At 34.6% G+C, this 15,421-nt stretch overlaps 1 protein-coding gene across 5 annotated transcripts in view; it reads left to right on the top strand.

Annotated features, from left to right (window-relative positions):
• The window catches only part of LOC143242097 (receptor-type tyrosine-protein phosphatase T-like), a 35,596-nt gene extending 20,428 nt beyond the window's left edge, over positions 1 to 15,168 (top strand). For 4 of the 5 annotated variants that reach the window (XM_076485428.1, XM_076485429.1, XM_076485433.1 and 1 more), the window contains 11 exons: positions 923 to 1,039; positions 2,071 to 2,225; positions 3,258 to 3,393; positions 4,440 to 4,589; positions 5,488 to 5,590; positions 5,974 to 6,041; positions 8,625 to 8,759; positions 9,100 to 9,228; positions 11,471 to 11,625; positions 12,919 to 13,054; positions 14,943 to 15,168. In XM_076485428.1, the coding sequence (XP_076341543.1) occupies positions 923 to 1,039; positions 2,071 to 2,225; positions 3,258 to 3,393; positions 4,440 to 4,589; positions 5,488 to 5,590; positions 5,974 to 6,041; positions 8,625 to 8,759; positions 9,100 to 9,228; positions 11,471 to 11,625; positions 12,919 to 13,054; positions 14,943 to 15,005 (1,347 nt within the window). In that variant the 3' untranslated portion in view covers positions 15,006 to 15,168. The remainder of the gene's footprint in view (positions 1 to 922; positions 1,040 to 2,070; positions 2,226 to 3,257; positions 3,394 to 4,439; positions 4,590 to 5,487; positions 5,591 to 5,973; positions 6,042 to 8,624; positions 8,760 to 9,099; positions 9,229 to 11,470; positions 11,626 to 12,918; positions 13,055 to 14,942) is intronic. The other variant, XM_076485440.1, reaches the window with a different exon arrangement.
• Positions 15,169 to 15,421: the final 253 nt, after the last annotated feature.

Below are 15,421 nucleotides of genomic sequence, written 5' to 3'. Positions count from 1 at the left end.
AAACCCACTTGAAATAAAAATGTATCTCAGAACGGCTGGTATGGGTATTAACACTTTTATTGATAAGGAGAGAAAAACGTTTTGACCTTTCTAGGCCATCTTCAGTTTAACAAACAGAGAGTTCTCAACGAACATTGCCAGGCACATGTCTCAGGGACGAGAGTATAAACAGGTACGGAATTGTAGGGGACGTTGCAGTTGGATGTCAGGTTATTAATTAGTATAGGTATAACGATGTTCCTTTATATTGGTTTAATTTTGGTCGTAGTTGCTGTACAAGTAGGACTTTGATTTTGCGTTTGTTTCCTCACTTAATATCTGGATGTTTTCTATGGTTATGTTGTGTTTATTTGATTTGCAGTGTTTAAAAACGTGTGAAGATGTTTTTTGTGCTATTTGAATCTAGTTTCCATTTTTCTACTTGTTTTTCCAATATAGAGGATGTGGTAGTTGTTGCATTGTATTTTATAAATTATGTAAGTGTTGTGTTTGTCTGTATAGTTTTTACATACTGTGGGCTTTAGTTTTGTATCTGGTTTTTGAATAAATTTGATATTTACTGAAATGTTGTGCTTTATTACAAGTTTTTTTTCCAAATGTTGGTTATTTTTTTCCGCTGATGTCGGGAACATGCAGTATGGAGCAAAGTAAGGTTTTGTAGTTTGTTGTATCCTAGGAAGGTCGAAACGTTGCTCTCTGTTTTATTAGTGTTAACATCCATACCAGACGTTCTGAGTTGCTCTTTAAGTATAGAAATACATTTAAATCATTATTTGTTGAAGATCTGAAGCAATTAGAACAAAAACAATATTATTTCTTTAGTTGTTATAACCACTTTCTAACTTAAAGATAGATATTTATATACAAGTATATGGAAAAACATGAGCTAGTTAAAAAGTAAATTATTGTATTTATACCACAGACAAAATGCGAGAAATACTGGCCGGATACAACAAGTAAACATGGAGACATCTCCATTACTCTAGTGAGTCAGGAAGAATTTGTTGATTACACTATCAGGACTTTTAAACTTCACAAGGTATGGGTAGTCTATCCCCTTTATATGTTATAATAACGACTTAAAAATATAGGTTAAAATCTAGAATTAATATTTCATTGTGTCTCTTTTACTGTGTCCTCGTTTAGTGAATTATAAACAAATGTTAGATCTGTGAACTGTAAAGTTACCTCTCGTTTGTTGGTTTTTAGCAATTCGCTTAAAGCCAAGCTGCTCGAGGGCTATCTGAGATTGTCGTCAATAATTTACAAGGGATAAACTAGAGGTAAGAGAGGTAGCTAGTCATCATCACCTACCGCCAACTCTTGGACTACTTTTTTTGACTCAACGAAAAATGGGATTGGCCGTAACATAATAATGCCTCCACAGATGAAAGAGTGGGAACGTTCGGTGACAGGATTTGAACTCGCGATCAGCAGAGTGTGAGTTGAGCCTTCTAACCACCAGGCCATGTCAGGCCCAGTTACATATTGTTATTTCTAAATAACATATTGATTGTACAAAACTAAGATCTTCATCTACACATATAAGAGTTTCTGGTTTTTAAACCGAATGAATAAAGTGATTATTGCTTGTCGTTAAGCGAAAAGCTTAACAGTGGGCTATGTTCCGACCTCAAGGATAAACCTCGAAATTTAACGCTTTAAGCCCTTAAGCTTACCGCTGAGTACCAGGAAGCAAAATTTTTATTTGAAAAAATATTATGTTGTTGACATCTCTTTGTATAAATTACCCCCCCCCCCAATAAACAAGACTTTTATTCTAGAACTTTTGTTCTCTTAAGGCTGTACGACGTTTGTACAGGTTGGTTTGTTTTAAAACAAAGTCACATTGAGCTATCTGCTGTATCCACCGCAGGGAATAAAACCCTGAACTTTAGCGTTGGAAATCCAAAAACCGCTTTCTCTCAAGGAGACTTTTATGTGAGATCAAATTAGAACGAAAGCTTTAAAGTTTGGCCAAACGATTAAACAAATATTGACATTAATCACCTTTGGTTTATATTTCTTATAATATATATTTATATGCACATAATCCCTTTCACACTGCAGTCTGGGATTTCTGCTGGTAGACAAGTTAAGCAATTCCACTTCACCGCTTGGCCAGACCATGGAGTTCCTAGCTGCTCACTCTCCCTCGTCAAAGTTCTCAAGTTGGTCAAAAATTACCGACCTGCTAGTAAAGCCAGCATTCTTCTACATTGTAGGTAAGTAGAAACATCATAGAATTATCTATTGCAGTAATTTTCAAACTTGGTTCTGCTCAACTTGTTCTGTTTCATCATAGGGCCTCGGCCGTGGCGTTGTACGTCAATGACTTGTGTTCTGGACCACATTTGGAGAATCACTCATCTATTGACTATGGGGAAAAATAATTGTAAAGTTACGCCTACCTCAAGCATTTTGAACAACCGCACTGAGTGTGACTATTCATTAAAGACACTTATATATTAGTATTATTCCAAAACATGAAAAAGAATAGAATGAGAAAACCAATGAAATTTAATTACAGGAAATATTTAATGAAAACGAAAACATTTTCATCAACTGATGAAAACCGGGAAAAGAGGAAAAAAACGTTGAACACGTGATAAACATTAACGAGTAAAAACTCAAGAAAAACATTGAACTCTAACAATTTATATGTTTAGAGAAAAAAAGTTAATTTTTCAATAAAACAAATTACTTAAATAGGGAAATAAAAGAAAACTAAATAGGTTAAAATCCTTAATTGAAATACAATAGTGCATAACTGTGAATTATTCTGATTTAAATAACAATGTTGTTGATATATATATATATCTGTGTGTGTGTGTATTTGTTTTATGATAAAAATTATTTTTAAAGAAAACGCATTTTTTCCAAGGTATTTACACTGTTAGATTTACAGAGATCAATACTTAGGTTTAAACCTTTTTTACAATCTTCAATACATCAACTCAACCACACAATACGTTTAGTATTGTGTTACTGTCACTTAGAGGTTAGTCTGATCCCCAAGTAAACTTACTTCACATTGATACATATGATTTCAACTACACAATACACAATCCGTTTAGTAGACTTTATGTCAATGAGAGTCTAATCTGATCCCCCTGTACACCTGCCTCATATAGGCACATATGATCTCAACTACACAATACACAATCCGTTTAGTACTGACTTACTGTCGCTTAAAGCCTAGACGTATATATACATATGTAGCTTAGTACGGTTTATATTAAAAATGTACACTTTAGTGCTGGTGTAGGACGAACAGGAACCCTAATTCTTCTCGATTCAGCGCTGCAGATGATGAAGGCAGAGAACCAAGTCGACGTTCTAGGCCTACTATATACACTTCGGAAACAACGTGTCAACTTAGTTGAAACTGTGGTATGTATAAGGTTTCCTGTGTTCTGTTTCAAGCGTAAAATATCTTAAATGATTAAATTTATTCCCTAACTTCACCCTTAAAAAGAAAATATGTCAACTGATAGTAAGTTACGTAACCTATATCTATACTTTTGAAGCTAATATCAGGCCTTCAGGCTGATGGTGAAGAATGACTCACCCAGTTATTATTTCTATACAATAAATACACCAGTCATATTACGATTAATTTTCCTTTTTATCACACTCGTATGGAAGCAGTCTTCTTCAAGAAGAAAAGGATTTGTCGCTGATTATTACAGGCTCGAGAACTAAAAGATAGAAAATGTGTCAAAACGATAACATCACTTTTTACTATTGATTTTGGCTGGTGGGAAGTGCTAAAAACTTGATACGGTTTTGTTACACACATTGACCTTAAATTTTTCGTACGGACTAGGAAGACAGGAAACATCAACGCCAGATCTGTCTTGAGAGTTCATAGTTTTAGGCCCATTGTCGACAAAACAAATACGTCTCGCGTTTTAAGGCTGTGGAAGCGTTATTGGGGTCATTGTCAAATCCTACTAATCAATAGCTAACGCCCGGTGCTATTGTCTAGTTATTTTCCTTGAGTATGTCAATTAAGACAACGATGCAGAGACAGTCCTTTATGTAGACGTGCGTCAAAATTATGAAACAAACCTAGATCTGGCTGTACAGATTGAAATAGGTTTATGAAATTAAAAAGCTTTAAGTGTAGTAACCCGTACAGCCGGACACTGGATCTGTACTAGTTTGTTTGTCATCAATAGTGACATTACATATATATAATAACCAATTGGCGTGTTTTTTGTTTTTTTTTCATTTTTGCAGTTTGCTTAGCGATGTAAAACTTTCATTTTCCGTCCTGCCTTCTGTAAAGTGTAAACTTTGGTGTATGCAAACAATTACACCTTAGGCTCTGTGAGTTTCTTCTGTTTATAAAACCACTGAATTGAATTTTTCCAGTTTAACAAATAAGGATATTGAAGTATACCTTTAACAATAACTCTTTTATATCACTAAAGGAACAATACGCTTTTGTTCATCGTTCTTTGGTTGAAATCTTGTTCGGAGACAACCCCTGTAGACCAGCCGAGCAGCTGCCCTTATACCTGAACAAACTTCGTAAAGCAAGCTGTCAACAGAAGATTACTGGATTACAAGTCCAGTTTGAGGTAAGTTGCAAACTTGTTGTTCCTTGAACAAACTTTAAAGTTGTAGCTGTTAATAAGATCTCAGAACTCAATGAGGTCAAGTATGCAAGAAACGTAAAGCCCACAACACTTAAAGACTGAACCATTTTTATTGCATGGTTATTTCCTTGGTATCTATACACTGGATTCAGTTCCAGTATCAACATAATGTAACCCTCCTGAAGAAATCATCGAACCATCATCACGTGTAAGTAGAGATGTATACACACATTCAAGTACACGTGACATGACGCTTTACGCTGCTTGTATTTATAAGGTATGATATGTTCAATAAGTTAGGTTTATTCATATTTTTATGATTTTTTTTTAATTTCTTATCACGAGTTTATTTATTTGAATCTTTTTTACTGTTTCAAAGGTTCGCCAAAGTTATAAGTCACTTTTTTGCATAAACTGAAAACAAATTTTGTTTTTTCTTTCTCCAAGTTCAGGGTTTATGGTTTATCTCTCCAGAGGGCGTGGAAACTCGTCTCCCTTGCGTTGTATTTTACTTGTTCTAAATACGTGGTTTATGTATTATCGTTTCTGAGTGCGTTGATATTTGTCTTCCTTAGATTTTGTTTATGAGTCACCTTCCCAATGAAAATTTTGTCGTTGTTTTTTCTTGACCTCCTGATTTTACTTTAATTATCAATTATATGTTTCGTCTTGCAAAATTCGTAGGAATTCGTCTCCCTTGAGTTTTGTTTTTCCATGTTCCAAATACAAGGTTAATGGCTGATGTTCTTAATGTACTGAAATCCTTTAGTCTTAACCATCAAGATATTACATACTCAAATAAAAGTTAATGTGAAATGAACAGATCCTTGAAACACCTGCAGGTGCCCTATAACTACATTAAGCGCTTTCCATCTTTCAGCGTTTAAGAAAAGAGACAACAAAGTTCCAAGAAGAAGACAAAGTTATTATCACCAGTCATCCAGAGGACAAAACAAATAACAGGTCATCCGATTATGTAACTCGTAAGTAAGAGCTTATAGCTTTTACAGCAAAGGATTTACATTATAAATGTTATAACAACAGTTTTACCTTCATAAATTATAGTTGTTCTAACGATAATTGCAACATGTGGTTGTTATAACAACTTTTATTTTTGGTTACTTAGCAACAGTTTTATCCGGTGATTGATTGTTATAACATCTTTGATATTTGGTTACATAGCAACAGTTTTATCTTTAATTGTTATAACAACTTTGATTTGTGGTCATTTAGCAACAGATTTTTCCTGTGGTTGCTATGAGAATAAAGCTACATTTTTTTGTTATATTTATTCATCCATCATTAAAATGTAAAATTCGATCTCTCACAAGCAATACAAATCTAACTAATTCCTTCTTTTTTATAGTCGACTGTGCGAAACCTAGAACATTTTCTAGTACCTCAACCCTCTATAAAAACATGACGCGTGTTCACGTGAGTATTCTTAGATTCTGTTTGTTTCTTGTCCTTAAACACGAAGTAACACAATTACACAAAGATTGTCGTTCTTTGTCTACTAGGAATATAGAAACTGGAATGTTAGGGTTATAAGATCAGAGACTTATCACTGAACCAGCCACGGAGTCAGCAATTCATTTCAATCAATATTATTCGTTTCCAAGTCGATTCGTCGTATTTTCTGTTGTTACCCGAGCACAACAAGTTTTCCAACAATCTATCTCTACCTTCATGTGTCCATAATCTTCAGTGGTACTTCTTTTCTATCTTCTTCCCTATTTACGTTCGTCTCTCTTTCACCTATTATAATACTCATTCCGTGCCATTCTTATTTACTAAATAAGCGTCTTTTATGCTGTCTTACATAGCTGGTTTAAAGATTATAATCAGTCTTGGCTACATCTGTATATTTTTGTTTAAGTCTATATCCCAGCTGTCTACCATTATTATTATCAGATATATCCCCATATTACTGGTTCATAATTACATCACGGCTGTCTACCATTATTATTATCAGATATCTCCCCATATTACTGGTTCATAATTACATCACGGCTGTCTACCATTATTATTATCAGATATCTCCCCATATTACTGGTTCATAATTACATCACGGCTGTCTACCATTATTATTATCAGATATATCCCCATATTACTGGTTCATAATTACATCACGGCTGTCTACCATTATTATTATCAGATATATCCCCATATTACTGGTTCATAATTACATCACGGCTGTCTACCATTATTATTATCAGATATATCCCCATATTACTGGTTCATAATTACATCACGGCTGTCTACCATTATTATTATCAGATATATCCCCATATTACTGGTTTATAATTACATCACAGCTGTCTACTATTATAATTATCAGATATATCCCCATATTACTGGTTTATAGTTACATCACAGCTGTCTACCATTATTATTATCAGATATATCCCCATATTATTTCATTATCAGATATATCCCCATATTACCGGTTCATAATTACATCACAGCTGTCTACCATTATTATTGTCAGATATCTCCCCATATTACTGGTTCATAATTACATCACAGCTGTCTACCATTATTATTATTATTATCATCTCTAAATTATTTTTAATATCTATATCACCATTGCTGCCAATATCATTATCTGCTACGTCTCCGTCTTCAGTGGTGTCATCAACATTATTTTTTGTTAGCCTATCTACCATATCTTTATGTTCATTTTCTTCTATATCATTTCTAAAAATTATTTTTAGTTTTAGTGGCATTGAAATATTTGATTACGCATTTGTATTCGGTTTTTCTAATACTATTGTTTTATTGCTCAACTTATGGTTAAGTCTTATGGCATGTAAAGTGATAATCTAAGTTATGATTGTGTTTTTTAATTTCGCGCAAAGCTACACGAAGGCGATTTGCGCTAGCCGTACCTAATTTAGCAGGAAGACAGCTAGTCATCACCACTCACCGCTAACTCTTGGGCTACTCTTTTACCAACCAATAGTGGGATTCACCATAACATTATAACGCCCCACGGCTGAAAGGGCGAGCATGTTTGGTGTGGCGGGGATTCGAACCCGCGATCCTTGGATTACGAGTCGAGTGTCTCTAATCACCTGGCCATGCCGGGGCACTCTAAGTTATGAAGAAAGAAAAATTATGTTCGTGTATTACTTGCCTTTAGTAAAGAAGTTGGACACTGAAAATAGACTAGTAAAACGATAATGAACGTTGCTCCCTCTTGTGAGCTTTCCACGTTTCTCAAGATGCATTAAAACAGAGATAAGGACGTTACAAGCTGTGGTTGGGTTTAATGACGTCATCATATTTGTTGCAGGCGATCAAGCGCGCGATAATGTGAACATTATGTTGTTAGGCTACACATTTGAAATTTATCCGTCTGATACTTCTCACACATTAATTCCGTCGGTTGGAGGTTATAAAATCATCTTCGTTTCGGATTCTGTGCAACTGTGCACGAGGTATATCTACGCTAGCCCCACCTGGTGGAGTAGAAAGAGGTAGCTTGTCTGAACTACCCTCTGCTACTTTAATCGAATTCGCCTATCACCGTAATTACGAACCCTCATCATCAAACTGTGGAGCACGATTTACGGCAGCGGGACGCAAACTATAGACACTTGGCTTCACAGTTAGGCATGCTAACCACTATGCCACGCCCAACATCTATAAGGTTAAACACAAAGAACTGTAACTTTCTAATGTAAACAATAATACTCGCTGTTAGACCAACAGTCTTGTTAAACGTGTTATGTCATGTCAGATGTAACAAGAAATGTAACTGATACATTTACCTTTTGTTGTTTTTTTTTGGTATCCCATTATTCGTTGGTAAAAGAGTAGTCCAAGAGTTGGCAGTGGGTGGTGATGACTAGCTGCCTTCTCTCTGGTCTTACACTGCTAAATTAGGAACGACTAGCGCAGATAGCTCTCACGTAACTTTGCGCAAAATTCGAAAACAAACCTTTTTTTTTGGTAACAGACAACAAAAACTCTACTTTTACATTATCAGTCTGGTGTTCTGGTTCTTTTTAGGGTTACGGACGAAAGGAAGCCATTATCGTGAGTCAGTATCCACTGTCTTCTGTAACTAAAGACTTCTGGCAGCTTGTTTATGATTCTTCTAGTCAAACTTTGGTTGTGTTAAACGAATTAACAGGCAGTGATGAGGTAAAATGAAAATTTTGGTTCTTTAATTTTAGTAATGTTTCAGTGCAAAATATCATATAATATTAAGTCACAAAAATGTATATATTCCATATAGTAAAAACAAACGTTTCGGATATGACCAAGTTTTTTCAATAAAAAAATATTCAACAAATTCTAAATTTGGTTTATTTTTTATTTCTCTTTGTTTACGCGCATTTTTTGAAGTAAAAATATTTATTACTCAGATGTTTTATTGTGATTACATTTCAGACTAATTTTCATTATTATTTAATTTGATTAAATTCTACTTTTTATGAGCTTTCAACACTTAGAATGTGCTGTTATTCGTGTTTTAATTCAGCAGTGTTGCTCAGCATTTTGGCCTGAATCCGGAAGTCAGTATTACGGTAACCTTAAAGTACATCACGCAGGAACGGATCGAGATAATGGTATAACAATTCGGAGCTTTAAACTGAAGAATCCAATGAAGGTAAGACGTGGAAAAGAAAGTTTGGTTAACTCTTAGATAATGGTAACTTCAACAAGATGGTGAAGACAATGTAGAAACTTAACGTCTTGTACCTCGGATAATCTTTAAACCCGTTTTCATATGAAAATGTTTATTCTAATACAAAGACAAAAACACTACCCTCTTGTGCTCATCGTTCGTGTACAGCAATGAATGACCGTATGAACCTTGCAGGAGGTACGCGAGCGGTAGATGACTGTGCTGCCACCTATACTGACAATAATAAACAACATCTTGCTGAGCGTGTCTGTGAACGCTTGTGGGCCTCTAACCCCTCCCCCCCCTCCTCAACTGGCACAGCTGTATGTCTGTGGACTTACAACACTACAAACCGGAAAATTAGTCTAGAGGAAAAACAGCTAGTCATCACCACCAATTTCCACCTCTTGGGCCACTCTTTTACCAACGAATAGCGAGATTGTTCGTCACTCCATAATGCCATCACGGCTGAAAACGCGAGTATGTTTGGTGTCACGGAGATTTGAACACATGACCCTCAGATTACGAGTTGATTGTTTTTTGTCCTTATGTTTATTTGCTCCTATTTCTTTCCGTTTCCTTTTTTCTCTCCTTAGTGTATGTGTGTGTACTAAACCTCATTATATTTTTCAGTTTCAGTTTGCTACAGTAACCTCATAAGTTAATTGTTTATTACAGATAACTGCTGAAAATGGATTATGTATAATTCGAAACATCTGAAATAAAATGTTTATTTTCACTGTCGTCTTAATCTCGGTGAAAAATTCCATCCAAACCCCAAGATGTCACTCAGCAAAATGGCAGTAAGTCTAAAGATCTAGGCTTTGACTCTTCTCAGTGGACATAGCAGTTAACCTAACATGGCATTGCTCCAAAACAAACAAATTGATCTAATAAAAGTATTATCCGATGATCACGTTTATAGCATTCTCTAGTGAATATAACTCCACGGGTCTGTATGTATTTTTCTTATAGCAAAACCCTATCTGATGACTCTACCGAGTGAAATCACTCTCGCAAGTTTAGCATTGTAAATCCGTAGACTTAACGCTATCCCAGCGGGGGAACCTCCACGGTTTTACGGTTTCCTTTTGTTAATACATAGGGATTTAGAAATTGACAAACAACTTTGTTTAAAGTATGTGGATTAGGCTTTATAAGTTAACAAAGGGTTGGGTTGTTTCTTTTATAACCGTATCACAAAGGAAAGTTCTGGTTCAAATTAAACCTTATAACTGAGTAGAATTTTTTATTTTTGTTTATGGGCCGTGTAAAATGGATCTTTAATAATTATTTTTTTTCAATATTTCTGTCACACCAAAGAAATCCAGTTCTGCCAAATTCTCAAACTCGATATTTTTCATCGAGGCTTAGCTCATTAAGTCAATTTTTTAAAACATAAAAAATCAGACATCCAGTGCAACAGTTAATTTAGTTTGTACTGTGTATTATAAAATAAAAAAAAAATTATCATTGGTTTTGAAGACAATCCGAGTTGTACGATCTTGGACAACTTTGAGTAAAGGTAAAAGGTTTGTCAAACACTTTGCTTCCATATTTATTTTACTATGGATAGTTAGCTGCAATTGCAGTCTTCCTTGATGGTGAAAAACAGCATTAACATTGTTGATTGTTTGGAATTAAGCACAAAGTTACACAATAAACTATGTGTGCTCTGCTCACCACGGGTATCGAAACCTGGTTTCTAGCGGCGTGAGTCCCTAGACATATATAATCGTATTCTTCTAATTCTAGTTTCTTTACTAACTTTAAATTATCCTATAATACTGCTTCAGCTTACTTCGACCCTTTTTTCCGTGTAGTTAGAGGACTCTCCTTGTCGATTTTCCTAGGTGGGGTCTAGTCCCCCATCGTCTGTCTTGTCTCCTATACTCGTTGCAGTATAAAATCATAATACAAATATATTTCTTGTGTTTGTTTGTTTGGAATTAAGTACAAAGCTATACAATGGGCTATCTGTGCTTTGCCTAATGGATATGGAAACCCGGTTGCTGACTGCCTAAGGCCGCAGACGTTTCGCTGTGTCTCTGAGGGGCACCTCCTTGAGTTATAAGAACTCAATGTTTCAACGGAATACAACGAAAAAAGCTTCTGTATTAATGTTTTTCTGAGTTTTATCACATTTAAACCGAAAATATTTTACCACTTTGTTCAAAATCGACTGCCTCTAATCTGATTTTTTCTCTTTTTTTCATTTGCACAGAATGAAAAGTCTCGGACGATTAAGATGTTTCAGTTGCGTGGCTGGCAGAAAGAAGACATATCTCCACCTTCAGTTGAGTCGATAATTCGTATTCTTTATAAAGTCGATAGATGGCAGCACAAGAGCAGAGTACAATGTACAATTGTGATGTGCATGTGAGTTGTTTTCTTTTTGTGATGAAGTGAACATGAATATGTGTAAAAATTCTGTTTTTCTTTAGATCACTAGACTGAGTGGCTTGTTTTACATATTTACGTATAATAAGTTATGTACTGATATACTGCATTCCGTTTAAAGTAAAATAATAAATAAAAACACACGTTTTCTGAATGCTCTTCATTTCACTGTTGGTCTTGATGATGTACAAACGTCATCCATAATTTTTATGCGGCGATATAGTGGTTCATATAACGGCTGTGAGTTTGTTTTCTTTTCTGTTTGCTTTTCAAGTGCAAAGCTTTAGCTCATAGCTCCATATCTTGACCAGTTACAGCCGCAGGTAGTGATGACTCCTGCTTGTTTTAAAACCTGAATAGTACATTAATAATACAAGTACTGGCCTTTCTTAATTTTCATCGAAAAAAAATTATTTAATGGGTATGGTTGGGATTCTATTTTTCCCGTGTGAACGTTTTTAACACTATTTGCCATGTAACTTTATCGTATTTAAAATACACATACACCCAATTTGGCTCGGATTATCAAATGAATTAATGTGCACAGACTGTATATCCGAGAATTCATGGTTCGCGATGCAGTGCCACTAAAACACCGTTCTCACTTTGAGGTCGTGGATGCATTATAAGAGTAACTGTCAAATACCACAATGTGACTAAAGTTAGCGGATGATTGCTGTTGATTGATTTTCCTTTATTTCATCAGTTCGAGTTCGGGAGACTAAGCACAAATAGATTTCGAGTCGCATTGCGAAAATAGACAAATTATGTTTACTTTTTACTCTTTCAATCGACTTCCATATATTTCTTTTTTTGAAGTATTTATCCGTTCCACAAGATTGACATCAGTGCAGTTATTGCTTTGTGACAAACAAGTTTGAAGATTTTCATGATAATATCATGATTAACTGTTTATTTACTTTTGACTAGCTGTTACACGAGTTTTCTCTTGTTTGTGTTGCTCTTTCTTGGATTAGAACACTGCCACTGACGTGGTAACTGACTCTTCAGATGTTTATATTACAAAAAGCCAAAACTTCTTATTTAAAGACTTGTTCAATGACTAATTGTAGAAAATTCGTTGTTTCTCTGATAAGTGTATGTGTTACAACTGTTGCATTCACGGAAATTTATATTTACGTCGTATTTTTATTTTCAAAAGGTCGTTGTGACAGTGTATTCAGAATTTTGACAGTTGCTTTCCGGCTGTAGTTTTAATAATTTTGTAATAATGTTGATAATATTTTAATCTTTTTGTGATCTGATCGACAGGGATGGAGTTTCAGCCTCAGGATTTTACTGCGCAACCTCGTTTTTATTTCAGCAGAAACAACTTGAGAAAGAGATGGACGTTTTTGAGGCCGTTAGAACGATAAGATTAAATAGACCCAGTTTTATTCAATCAGTGGTGAGTCGATCAACTGGATTATAAGTACATTTTTGTTTGTTTGTTTTCGAATTTCGTGCCAAAGTACACGAGGGCTATCTGCGCTAGCCGTCCCTAATTTAGCAGTGTAAGACTAGGGGGAAAGTAGCTATTCATCACCACCCAACAACTCCTGGGCTACTCTTTTGTCAACGAATAGTGGGATTGATCGTCACATTATAACGCTCTAAAGCCTCAAAGAGTGAGCATGTTTAATTTGTGGGGGATTCGAACCTACGACCCTCAGATTATAAGTCGAGCGCTAACAGTTATGACGAAACAAATTCCAAGGCGCAAGATTATGCGAATTACTTGTACGTTTTAAATACATAGCTAAATAAATATTTTCGACGTTATTTTGTTTGAATAGTTTACTTAGCTTTCAAAAAACTTCTCTACGATAGTAACCAAAGAGATTATTGAAAACAGGCATTGAATCAATAAGACTAACTTTTGTTTTGAGTTTTACAAAATCGAAGGTTTATTACATCATTTTAGAGTGTGTTTTTATATCCCTAATGATTTCGAAATGGAAAGCATTAATATATCATTGATTATCTAATTAATAATATTATACAATGAAATTTTAATAGTTTTTTACACTATAAACCAAGTTATAAATTTCTTAAGACTCTGTTGTTGGTTAAAAATGGCATAAAAACAACACTGGTGTAAAATATTGGCACGTATATTGAGATTAACTTTTTATAGATGTGATAAGTATTTGTATTCTATTATTTTCTACAGACAAATTAGTTCGTTATTTTTTATATCAAGCACAAAACTACATGAGGGGCTGTCTGTGCTTTGCCATTCACAGAAATCAAAACCTCATTTTTTAGCTTTGTAAGTCTACAGAATTATCTCTGAGCTACTGGAATGTAGGCTTCTTAGACAAAAACAGTTAGAAACACTTGTCTCGAAAATTACCACATTTTTACGTGAAAAGTTTTCTTAAATGATTTTAGATAGGTTTTAATTTTATCCAGATGCTTCGAAACAAAATTTACTCTGATTAAAAAAATCTAAAAAGTTCGAAAGACATTGTTGTTTCTTATTTACCTAACGTGGTGATGTTATTTTCGTTTTTTGAATTTCGCGCAAAGCTACTCGAGAGCTATCTGCGCTAGCCTTTCCTAATTTAGCAGTGTAAGACTAGAGGGAAGGCAGCTAGTCATCACCACCCACCGCCAACTCTTGGGATACTCTTACCAGCGAATAGTGGGAGTGACCGTCACATTATAACGCCCCAACGGCTGGGAGGGCGAGCATGTTTGATGCGACCGGGATTCGAACCCGCGACCCTCGGATTACGAGTCGAACGCCTTAACACGCTTGGCCATGCCGGGGCCTGTGGTGATGCAATTTTTATTTTTTGTCTACGAATTTTAACACTACCTTTTTTTTTTTAAGCCTGCTTAAAGTTACATCCCATACAAAAGTTGAGTTACCAACTCCAAGAATGATTAGCATCGCAGAAGAACTACTTTATAAATGATTTGATTTGTTTCATTATTTTATAGCCCACATTACCTGATTAGTTGTTATAATCAAATTTAATATGTATTGTTGTTGCAAGTTTTTATAATCATTACCAGATGCCAGTCATTGGCTATCTCGTAAGAACCAATAATAATGAACTACATAATAAGATTCAACAATAACGAACTATGACCCAAGTCCAGTAATCATGATTTATGTCATAAGATTCATTAATGATAAATTAAGTCCAAAATCTAGTATTTATAAAAATTAAAATGTTTGATATTAGTAATAATGCTGTTATTTTTTACAATTTTGGGCCAACTTTTATGATTAATATAAATACAGTACGATAACATTAAAATTCTTCATTTAATATCACTTACAGGAACAATATCGATGGGTGTATGAAGTGGCCTGTGGTTTCCAACGTGTTAAATCCCCCTATTGACTGAACCATTTAAAGCAGAAAAAGATTTATTTTTTGTTAAAGCTGGATATTTTATTTAATTTTTGTGTTATTTTGTAACAGGTTATATAGTGTTTAAAACAGTTGTTTTCCTTTTAAATAGCTTTCCAAGAAATACTGGTATTAAAAGTGTTAACAATCGTAACAATGGCTCATTATTAATTTTGTTATAAACGTTTTTGCGATTTTGAGCATTTTAACCTAATGCTAACACGATTATTTGTCCTAAACATCAGTTTGACTGACCTGATTAAATCCTTATGCAAGATATAAAATCAAAACTACTTTGTTGTTTATATAACGCACCTGTAAAGGTTATTATCAAACAATGAAATTTATAGCTAAAAATTTGCCTGTTTATCAAATTTGTCCACTTGTCTTTATATACAGAGTGGCCC

Source organism: Tachypleus tridentatus, chromosome 2 (genome assembly GCF_004210375.1).
Source record: "Tachypleus tridentatus isolate NWPU-2018 chromosome 2, ASM421037v1, whole genome shotgun sequence".
In the NCBI taxonomy this organism is placed as follows: Eukaryota; Metazoa; Arthropoda; class Merostomata; order Xiphosura; family Limulidae; genus Tachypleus; species Tachypleus tridentatus.
The sequence above is the reverse complement of the archived record's forward strand: the minus strand, read 5'-3'. Positions and strand labels throughout refer to the sequence as shown.